The sequence below is a fragment of the Oreochromis aureus genome, linkage group 7 (assembly GCF_013358895.1).
Source record: "Oreochromis aureus strain Israel breed Guangdong linkage group 7, ZZ_aureus, whole genome shotgun sequence".
Lineage (NCBI taxonomy): Eukaryota > Metazoa > Chordata > Actinopteri > Cichliformes > Cichlidae > Oreochromis > Oreochromis aureus.
Window position 1 is genome coordinate 8135593 of NC_052948.1, and position 11679 is coordinate 8147271.

An 11679-nucleotide genomic window follows, 5' to 3' on the forward strand; every position below is an offset into this window, starting at 1 on the left:
AGCTCTCCACCCTTTTGTGTAAACAGATACTTCTGGTTTTGTCACAGCCAAGCTAAAGGTTTGAAAAGTTGTCTACAAGCCAATGGGTGATGTCATATTAGCTATGCCCATTTTTATATATATACAATGTATTGTCAACATTTAGCTAGCTTGGCTAATCATCCTTAGCCTGTATTTCCAGTATGTTTAAAATCCACTTATGTTTAGTATGAATGCATGCAAGTATCATGAAATGTTAAACAAATTCATGCTATTTTTGCATATACAGTAATCTCAACACTGAATAGAAATGTAGTTTATTGCATGTCAGGTCTGTTTGTGTGTGAATGACGTGTATTCTCTCAAACAATATGATAATCATTTACTATACAAAACAGGGTTTTTTTTTTTCTCTTTTAGGAGTAATGATGAACAGCAAGTGCAAATTTTCCATATAGTTTTAGGATTAAAGTGAATCCTTACTGCACATTGTTAGAAACAAACTTGGGTCTCCATTTATCAAACACTGAGAAAATGCAAAAAGCCAAAACATCAGAAGGACAATTAATGTCACGAAACTGAACTCACCAACTATTTGTCCCATTATGAGCTCAGAGCTCCATAAATAATGAAGCTGATATATTAGTGCATCACAAACAGATGGCGAACTAAGACTGGTTCAGACAAAGAGAGCAAGCAAAGCGGTGACAGGGTGCAGTCATTCAGCAACAGCAAATACATACAAGCAACAAAAACAGTAAGACTCGGTACATTTACTATGATCTGCTGTCAAACCCATCGATACATTCTGGCAGTGCGCCTCTTTTCACATTGCATAGCTGACACAAACCCTTCACATATCAAAGTAAGCTACATAAGCTGAGTCATGGTTTGCACAGATAGATTTGCAAAAACAGGATCAGGACAGGGTGCAGGAGGGGTAGAAGCTGATATGTGTATTTAATGTTCCTTTAACACAGAACTAGTTGAACCATTGGTTTTGATCTGTGGTTTCTATGGTTTATTAAGCTTATTACTTTACAATACATGTCATGATAGAGTCACTTTATCAGCAGATATTGATGGTTCATTTTGTATCAGGTGGTTTGTGATTTTAAAAAAGTTGTAGTTTAGCAGTTTGCAAATTTCTTTTTAAATTAATCTTCATATATCACAGTTGAATGGATGTGCTGACCAAGGATGAAAAAAGAGGATGGTGTCTTGAGGTACATATGATGCTGCTGCTTCTGACACAGATCAGTTTTGTAAAATTTAAGTCCTTTGTCCCTCGTGCCGTCTCACTGGTACCGCTCCTGGTAGTCCCCGTTCTCATAATGCTCCTCCTCCTCTTGCATGGTAACTCCTCTCTTCTTTTTCCAGCCCTGTTTTCGACCGGATGAATTGTGTGTTGTTCCGTAACTCTTTTTGGGAGCCACCATGTTCTCGCTAGTGAGCTCTGACTCCTCAGCCAGCTCGTCCTCATCAATAATGCCGCATTTATCCTCACTTGTGCTCTCAGGGTTGGCCCATTCCTGCTGCTCTCCTGAAGCGAAGATAGCGTAAAAGATGACCCCTGAGTAATGCACCATGGCCGCAATAACAAAGACATTCTGCCACTCCAGACGAGTCTGTAGGGAGATGAAGAGAGTCAATGAATTTTCTGTCAGAGGAAGAATTACTGATATTTCAATGATGCACCACTGAGGTAATGCTGTAAATCAGCTCCCTTACTCATGGCACTGAAAGTCCTACAGTTGCAATGCGTATAATAAATTTAACATTGCCATAAATTTTTAACAGTATCCTTTGATAGGTGCAAGATTACATACAGCAATTCAATGAGCCACAAAACACTCATTCCTCATATCATTTATATACGAAATGGGAAAAAACATTGTCTGTGCGTCCTGTAATGTTCTGTGTATATATTTTAGAATAGGAGACAAAGAAAAACAAACTATATTTTTATAGAAGGGAAAAACACCTTGTGTTTAGTCATAGCGCCAACAATTAGCGGGCACACCATTCCAGACAGCGTTCCCACCCCATTGGAAATACCCATCAGGATGCTGGCGTAGCGAGGAGCAATATCCAGATGATTGACATTGAAACCTGACAACACAGTGCACACAGTGTAAACATAATTATAACACAAATTCTCATTTTTATGGCATTTGAATACTTTGTGTGCCTAAAGCTCCTTCAGACTCACATTATTGGTCAAAAAATACAAATCATTTTGACCCCAGCCATAAATCTAAGGTTTTCCAACTGTATCGTGCATGCTTGTTTTGTTTTACTGCTATTAAATTGACCATATCTGTTAACAGATATGATCACAAGGTACACAGCTTTCCTGCTGTGGCTGGTAAAGATGTAATAACTTTTTGAAAGGTCTTTCAGAATACTGAAAAAGCAATATAAAACACAAGTCAAATAAAAATCTGCAACATCCTGCACACCTTTCATACACTTTTATCATTCAGTCAAGCTCAAAGTCTTAAATTAAAAGCAAAACACTAAACGTCAAATACCTGAGATGGCAAATCCACTAAAGCCTACAGCCAACACAAGGAAGGAGATGGCGACCCCTCGAGTATGCGAAAACCCGACCACTAACAGTAGAGTAGCCTCCATACCGAACCCTGTGAGAAAACGTTTTTTATTAATTAATCACATTATAAACTACACAACACCAGGTCTTTGTAAGAAATGTATCCCCAGCTTCCCAACCTACTGACCTAATGGAAAAAATGGGAATGCTAGAGGGAATGCCAGTGTCACCATTCAAGTAGGAATACTGGAAAATATAGAAACATGTTCGGCATAGGGTGGTCGAAAGGATATGTTAGTGTCGCTTTCTTAAATCAAAATGAAAGAAACTATTAATTAAATGCTTTTTCATATTATTTTTTCCAGTAATTTATTATGTTGCAGTGTTATAGGCTAACAATTTTAAAAGTTGGATCAGTCCTGGCTCTAGCGTGCACTATGTTTTATTTATAAAATAATTGTTTTATATTAGTATTATTTGCAGTGCTTAACAAGACCACCACCCAACATACGGTTTATGCCACAGGTGACCAAAATTAACACAGAGTATATTATATTTTATACGTGTTGGATTTTTTTGCCCCTGAAAAAAACCTAAATAAATTGCACAATACGTTTTTAAGCAATGTTTTGTTTTGTTTTTAAATGCCAGCAAATATGGTGCAAATTAAAAGTCATATATGAAAATTACTTTTTTAAACAAATATGTCAGATGGTTCATTTTTTTTAAAAATGTGAATTTTCTGGCATTTTTTTTTTTTAAATATTTCAGGCTTTACGGGGTTCAAAAAAAATGTAGGAATGACCAAACAGTAAATCATTACAAAAACTTTCTTCTATGATTTTTTATATTTAGTACAAAATGCCAAAGTCAGACAGAAAAACGATGTGTTTACACTGACGTACCTCCACAGTTCATGAGTTTCCTCACGTTAGTGGTAGACATGATTTTGTTGCTGCGTAGGAAGTCAGCCAGCTGTCCTCCAATAGGAACAACGATTGTCATCACCATGTGGGGGACAGCAGACAGGATCCCCACCTGTACGTAATTAAGGTTAGAATATTTTGGACCTAAGAAATATTGAATGGGTCTTTGTGGACATTTTCTGTAACTATGGTTGTTATTGTGAGACCAACCTTGCTGATGGGGAATCCAAATACTTCCTCAAAATATGCTGGCTGGCTGATGAGAAGCAGGTAGAAGGTCCAGCTCCGGCAGAAGTTGGCCACAATGATCGCATAGACAGGCATGGAGGTGAAGAAGCGACGCCACGGAGTTTTGAATTTCTATAATTGGAGAAGAGGAGTCAGTGTGTGCTGTTTATGGATGGTTAGCACCCTAAATTTTTGGACAGTGATACAGTTTTTGTAGTTTCTCCTCGGTACACCACCACGTTGGATTTTAAATCAAACAAGATGTGATCAAAATTCAGAGTTTCAGCTTTAATTTATAGGGTTCAGCCATTCTGTTGTGTGTGCATGTGTGTGTCAAAATAGATGCAGTAGACACACCTCGGTTACACTCAGTTTGTGCATTGTTTCACCGATGGTGGACTCTATGTACATCCTCTCTTCGTCTGTGATTGTGGGATGGTCAGCAGGACTTCCATAAGCCAGCAGGAGCCACAGCGTGTACCATAATATCCCAAAAACACCTTTTCACAAAACAACAGTGGCAACAGGTGAATTTATGCATTCGTACACATGTACCCTTAGAGAAGCTTATCTTGGTATCAAAGACTTTGTAAAGTATGAAAGAGTAGCTTGAGGGCAGGACAGATTAATTACTCCAAGTCCAGACCTCCTTTGGACCACAAGAATTTCTCATTATTAAAAAATGAAACAAGTGTGAGTCATACAGCCCAGACAGGAAAATGTTAATTTACATCAATAAATCATGAGATGGTATCACATCAGAACCAGAGTAGCTCTTTTATTAAAACACGTTTGCCAAAGTGTGAATTTGATGTGAGTGCTAATCATTCCAATCAAACTCAAAAGCGGAGCAGATAAGGCTTATTGTGCAAAGCATAAAAACGCCAGAGAACAGCGTGACAGTCGAGGATGATTAAAGCCACTTTTCATGACACTAAACTGTGCTTTTAACAACTCATTTAGAGTCTATCCAGCCATTCATTTAATTCATATAGACCTAATAATGTCTAACTAACAGCATATTACTATTTTCACACCTTTCATCTGCTCTAATAATCTACCTATAAATATTGGTAACCATTTAATAATGAAGGCCTTTTCTAATTTTCCTTTGAGTCTGCAGTGAATCATGTTAATACATTGTTAACTAATAGATTTTTAGATTTTAGATTCTGTTCGATATAAAGTGACAATCTGGCAGCTCCAAAGTCTGATTTTTACAACTTTTAGAAAGGGTGAGCAGTTCTCTCAGATCACTGCTGATTGCTTTCCTCCTTGCCGTTGTGTTAAAACACCAGACCAGCACAGTGCCAAACATCAGTTAATCGAGCGCTGGCAGCTACTTACCCACTGATAAGTTTTTTGTTTTTCACACAGTTTCTGTAGTGCTACGTGACGGGGTTTTTTATGCATAAAAACCTTAAACCTTAGAGGAGGTACTTTTTTTTTTCTTCAAGACTGAAGCATTTCTTATGTTTTATTGAATAGATATTTCACTCTTACATTGATCAAACATCAGTCTTACCATAAACATAGAAGACCGAAGACCAGCCGACGTACTGAACAAGCACTCCGGCTAAAGGCATGGCGATCACTGCTCCTGCATAGGATCCTGGGAACAATGGATGTCAGATGTTATTGCCAATGTATTATCATTCCAGCTGTGATATTCAGATATGATGTTTGATGTTGCTTCTTGCACATTTTTTCCCTTACGCAATCTTAAATAAGGCCTAACCTAAATCGTTGCTGCAATGACTCTAACACAACAAAACTACCCTGTACAATGAAGATGTGTCAACAAAAACATCAAAGAAACACATTAGTTTCATTGAATAAATACTGTCAAAATCAGTCATTAACACTGCCATTACAGAGAGGGTGTTTTAGTGCGTTTTCTATTATCTGACAGATTCATGAACGCTGTTGTTTTGAATAGAGCCGGGAGCGTGAGAGTGCTTTTGGACAGTGAGCAAGGTGACACTTCATTTAGGTGAATAGAGGGAGAAGCTCCTTCAGATTACCCAGATGAGCTGTGCTCATTTGCAGACAATGTCAAGAGTGTTTTGATGCATGGGTTGTCATGGTACCAATTTAAAGTGCAACATGGTTATTTAATTTCAGCAGACACAACAAGGGGACCGGATCTGCGAAACAAAAAAGTGAGCTCTCTCACGTCCATTTGCTGGCCGATTGTGTGACACGTGTAGCACAAATAGAATCCGCAGACAATTTTCACAAGAAGAATCAGAGGCATCACCCACCACAGAATGAAGTTGTCGCCAGTCGACTTCGTTCAAGAGGAGGCGCCCATTTGGACCACATCCCATGACATGCTGGGTAGGTAACACCCTAGCAGGGACATGGCGTGGGAGTTGGGAAAGATCAAAGACTGATAAGGTGGAAATGCTTCACAGCAATAGTTTGACATTTTGGGTAACATTCTCTGTTTTTTTGCAGTGAGTTTGATCATTTGACTGATAATCTTCTTTAAATAAGTACGGTAAATAAAAAGCCAGAAACTGGTTAAATGCTTAGTGTAGTTCCTCTAAAGATGACAGATGATAGATTTTAACTTGGGTTAGTGCAAAAACCAAGAGTATTAGGGTCGTTGAAGTAATATTTTGGGGTTATTTTTTTCTCAGAATTCTTACTTTTGTCCGATAACTGTGATAAAAGTCAGATTTCTGATGTTTTTCGCAAAAAAAAGTCATAAGTTACTTTCTTTTTTTGCCCCATTTGCTCAAATCTTCTTCTTTCTGTATAGAACAGAAAGCTCCACAGTTGAAAAATAAACCCAAGGTAGAAAATTCTACCCACACACTCACATTTGTAAAGCTCACAGTTGTCATTTAGTCGTTTAACTGGACCTCTCAATTCTATTTTTGTGTTGGTGCCAGTTGGAGCATTTCTAACTGAGTCATTTGGAGTACATTTTGCTAACATAGCCAAAAAGTCCAGAGGTTAAATTACAGCATTTAATGTTATTTTACTGAGCACCGTATATCTGTGTGATACACCCATTAGAGCCTATGGCTAGACCAATGCTACCCTATCTTGCTAGTGTTTGCTTATGACTTGGCCTTCCACCCCCCCAATTTAAACATGCCCACTTCTGGTGCCAGCAAAGCGAAATAGTTCAGCCTCAATGCTGACGAGTAAAAACGCAGAGTTTGCACCTCACATAAACATCTGGTACATTTTGTTTTCTCCATACCGAAACAGGCAAGCTGCGACAAAACAAATATTCAAATTTTTACAAATGTCAAACTATTTCTGTCAGACTACTCATTGTTTTCCCTCACATTTGGTCCCCCCCTCTTCTTACCTCCACTAACCCCTGAAGGATGCGAACAAACATGACGCAGCCGTAGTGCACTCTGGCTGCGGATGGGATGAACATATTGAGCAGTGATGTCAGGAAAATGGCAGCTCCGAACACCCTGCAGAAAAACTGGAATGTCATCATTTTGTACCATTGGTGAAAAGGAGTAAGTCTGGATAACTTAATCTTCATAATAATCAAACACACTTTCCAGGAATTGAACTTTTTCGATAGAACCAGCAAGGCTTTGGATAAGTTTAGAATAAAGATGTGAAGCAGAGAATGAGCCAGGTTGCTTGGAAACTCAGTTTAAAATGAAAAATACATTTCACAGACAACTCATTTATGAAATCTTTTGGGCAAAAAAAACCTATTGTTTCTTTTAATTTCTCCAAACTTTAACCCTGTATTTTCATAGAGTCTGTTTTTAATATATAAGAGAAAACCGTGGATCCAATTAAGGTCCACAAGGTCTGTGAAGCATAAAAACAAAACAAAGACTTGCAACCCAGTGTTTGCAAAGCTGCTGCAGATGCCTGATATTGGCAGGCAGTATGTCTCCACACTAACTGGCGGTCAAAGCATCTCAGTCGGCCTTATAATGAGACATATCTCACACCTCTGTCTTTCACTGCCTCAGATAAAGACATCCCCTTCAATCCACAAGTTTCTGCTTTATCGCCATAGTCCCGCTTATAGCTCCCCCTCTCTTTTCTCCTTCACCCCACCTTCTCTGTTTCCAAAACAGTGTGTAAGTGACACTTGTAATATTCCAGCGGCTGGTGTTTCAGAAAGAAATCAGAGGCAGGATCTTTCATTATTAACTCTGTCAGTGGCGTGTCCTCTTTTCCTGTGAAGCTTTTATTACAGGACTGCTATCTGCTCCATCAACACTGCTCACCACACCGTACAGCGTTAACCCTTTAACCACGCGGAGTGAGGAGGCACCCGAATAAAAATACTGGATTTTTTGGATTTTTTCCTCGTGATCCTGTCTTAAAGGGGACCTGTTATACTCACTTGGAATTCTATATTTTTATTCTTGGACTCTTCTAGCATAATTTTGTATGATTTGTGATTGTTTACAATAATACTTATTTACTTATATCGGCCTGGGGCAGTTCCTAAGTGCATCCAGTCTATTAAATAAGCTGTTTTAGCTCGCTTACTCGTCACTTAAAGCCACATTTCTTCTGATCGGCTGTCCTTCATAAACAGCAGTGCACCTGAGAGGACTGTATTAGGCACATCCTCTGTCCCTGACATCACAGAGTGCCAAAAAATAGAAAAAGACAACCTGAAAAGGAGCATTTAGAGCAGTCTAAGTAGTTTTTCATTCAAAAGGATTTCTTCTATACACAATAAAGGTATAATAAATACCTTTAACATAAATAATTAGGGCTGCAGCAAGTTCATCTTCATTATAAACAGCATAGTTTTTCCCCATAATGCACTGTGGTCAACAACCCACAGTTATTTTTGGTACTCTTTAATTCACAAGTGCTCCAAAGCAGTATAATGAAACTGCATGTTCTCTCCATGACCAAAAGTGTAAAATCAAGTAATGATGTGAAGCAGGGACTGCAATGTTACTGTGAAACCAGAGACTAGTCATGAAGTGTATTCAACCTGTTGGCGGACAGCTTGTTGGAGATGAAACCACCGGGGATTTGAGTGACGATGTAGCCCCAGAAGAAGGAGCCGTGGATCAGCCCCACCGTCTCTGGGTCCCAGTTAAACTGAGCTTTCTGCAAAGACGGGAAAATGCAACAGATTAATCTTTTTATGAAAGACACATCACTCTCATTTTCTTAAAATCCAGTGGTGAACTCATAAACAATAAATGCATGCGTACTCCATTCAAGAGATAAAAGGCTTTTAGATGTGTTGATGTGTTTCAGTTTGATGTTTTGGAGTTTTTTCATTTATTATTGCCTCAGAGAAGCTGGCAGTTATTTGACAGCAGTTTTGTCAATGTTGTTAGGGGTGGGATGGAAAGATACAGAGATCTTCTACCTGAAGCACCGGGGTCCCATTTATATAGACGGTGTTGTTGTTCACCATCTCCACGATGGCCACACCAAGATTGCATCGAATGCCGAATGAGATGCAGAAGCCCAGGCCGCTGAGGATGGCGATGATATAACGCTTAGGCAGGCCGCCACAGCTGCAATCCAGCAGTGGCGCGGGGCGTGGCGTTGATGCCACCGGTCTCCCATCCTCTGTCAGCTCAATATTGTCCTCTTCTTCCACATTACTGCCATCTATTTTCCTGCAGAGCAAAAATCAGTCAAAAGTTGTGTGTTCAAAATATCATCTTCAAAAATATATTTCTTTATCTCCACATTCTTCTCATAATTTTAGTGTCTCGTGGACTCGACTCGATGGGAATCTGTTAAAGTTTAATTTGTTTGAGACGAGATTACACAGAATGCAGCTTTGTGTGTGGATTTTCTTGGTAACTCATGTGATGACAAAAGTAGCTCGGTAACAAAGCCACATCCTGCAGAGGAAAAAGGAGAAGAAAGTCAGCAAACTGCTTTTTTCAAATGCATCCCCCTCTGCTTGTTCCGCCACCCAGGATCCACCTTTTCAGCGCCCCCTCCTCTCATCTGCCTGCAGAAGATTTATTATTTAGTGCAGTTCTCCTCCAGCGAGAAACAGCCGAGATTGTACGAATGTATGAGGCTGGAGATGTACATGTACTCACAAACTATAGGCCTATTTCACCACTCTCTCAATGCTCTAAGATACATAAAAAAAAAAAAAAAATCTTAAAAGATTATGTAAATTTATCACAAATAACAATAACAATATCAATTTAGACCTAACAGAACTACAACATGCACTAATAGAGACTGCTGATAGAGTAACTGAATATAAGGAATATGCCATTTGGGTATTTAGAGATTTAGAGAAGTCTGTTGAGACCAGTGATCATAAATTACTAAATAAATTTTAAATAAATTTAAATAGATACAATCTATCTATCATCATTGCCGTCTGTGTTTGTGATTGAGGAGCTACAGTGATGACAGCTGGTGCGTACAGTCACTGAGGAATATTTCGAGGAATAACATTTTTTAAAGTGTTCTAAGTTTTGCCATATTGAAATATAATGAATTAGATGTGTTGTTTGCGACACTGCAAAATTGCATTTGAAGTCCTGAAATTAAAATGTTGCTAAAGCAAAAGGAAGTCATTATCAGGAAAACATGAAAGTACTCAAAAAATGTCCCCTCTGACTCGTTCTACTTATAAATATTATATGAGTTCGTTATTGTAACCATGCATTTATTTCAAAACTGAATTTTGGTGTTGCAGGTGGTTTTGGGTGGAGCTCAATTATATGACCAACTAAAACGAATTCTTATCTGTTTTATAATATGGATTAATAGGTTCTATATTACTCACCAAATGGCATCATTAACCAAATGTTACTGCCATATATGGACTTCCACTTTTTAAAGCTGTGTGGAGCCTGTCATGTATATCTTTTGTGTTTTTTGCTTGTTTTTTTAATTAAGACATCACTCAAACTAATTCAGATGTTCACTTCACTGTCACACACTTAGATAATTCTGTGTATTGTTGTGTGTATTGTCTAGAAATTTAGAATCTTTTTTAAAAAGTGAAGAGTTTCCTTTTTCCACCAGTTCATAATATCTGTCACTTTTACACAAGAAAAAAAGACTTTAAAGGAAATGTATGTAAATTTTCCTAAAATGCCTTTAATCTTCCTTATTCATGAAGATTCCTCCATCATACACAGACACACAGAGCCCTCTGTGAAATATGTATCTGATATGAAATATGCATTAATATCTTAAAATAAAATCTGTGATTACATCATCGACATTGCTTGGCAAGCACAAGAATAAAATATTTATTTATCGTCAGGATCTCGGGAGAACATGCCAGGCTTAATGTGCTCGCTCACAGTGTTGCATCCCTCTTACTGCAGATTTTTATTCTTCTTATTTGAGCATTTTCACAAAGTCTCCACAGTTTCTTTATGCATGCAGTGCAGATTGCAGCTTATAAAGCATGCACAGACACACACTTCATGCCTTCTTCCCACCGCTCACCATTCAAACTCCACTCACCTTTGCAGTTTTCCCAGAGAGTCTCCCACTGTGTTCTTCACCTCTTCCTTCCTTGGTTTAAACACCTGCTCTTTCAACCCTGCTAAACCAAAAGGCATTGTTGTTCTCTGGGGTTTTTTCTCCTCTCCTTTTATCCCAAAACAGAGTCTTGATACCTCAAGAGCACCCTTTGTTCTGAGAAGGGAAACAAAAATCCACTAAAAGCTGTTCCTCATTCCTTGAGTTTGTGGCACTGAGGATTGGCTCCACCTTTCAGTGGTACCAGGAGTCCCTCAGAGGTAAGAAGGAGTTTTGGTATGGGATACTAAAGTATTCATCAGTTTCCAAAGTACCGTTTGGTCAGAGCATCTGGAACTTGTTTCATCTCTGAGAAATCCATCCAGGACTGACCAGAGAGGCAGGAAGCAAATGAAAGGGTAGAATCCACTTTTTAGTTTCTAGGCATTGTGGTCTCCTTTTTGTCTGCAGCTGAACTGAATGAGCTGCTTAGATCTCCTCTCCATCTCATAACCTATCCATTCCTGATGAGGAGGGGCAGGTGCAGCTGGTTTTCAAAACCCA

General features: G+C 38.7%; 1 protein-coding gene and 1 long non-coding RNA gene across 2 annotated transcripts; one reads left to right on the plus strand and one right to left on the minus strand.

Annotated features, from left to right (window-relative positions):
• Positions 1 to 14: 14 nt before the first annotated feature.
• On the plus strand, positions 15 to 7101 carry LOC120441045. The gene is made up of 4 exons (XR_005613743.1): positions 15 to 58; positions 1499 to 1684; positions 5812 to 6027; positions 7034 to 7101. It is a non-coding gene; the product is annotated as an uncharacterized LOC120441045 (long non-coding RNA).
• slc17a8 (solute carrier family 17 member 8) lies at positions 319 to 11471 on the minus strand. Its single transcript, XM_031758053.2, has 12 exons — positions 11119 to 11471; positions 9029 to 9284; positions 8642 to 8760; positions 7016 to 7130; positions 5952 to 6039; positions 5213 to 5299; positions 4045 to 4187; positions 3670 to 3819; positions 3439 to 3571; positions 2514 to 2624; positions 1964 to 2091; positions 319 to 1607 (listed from the first exon to the last, which is right to left on the minus strand). Exons 1-12 carry the CDS (start codon positions 11214 to 11216, stop codon positions 1278 to 1280), a joined length of 1758 nt encoding a protein of 585 aa, XP_031613913.1. The 5' UTR covers positions 11217 to 11471; the 3' UTR covers positions 319 to 1277.
• Positions 11472 to 11679: the final 208 nt, after the last annotated feature.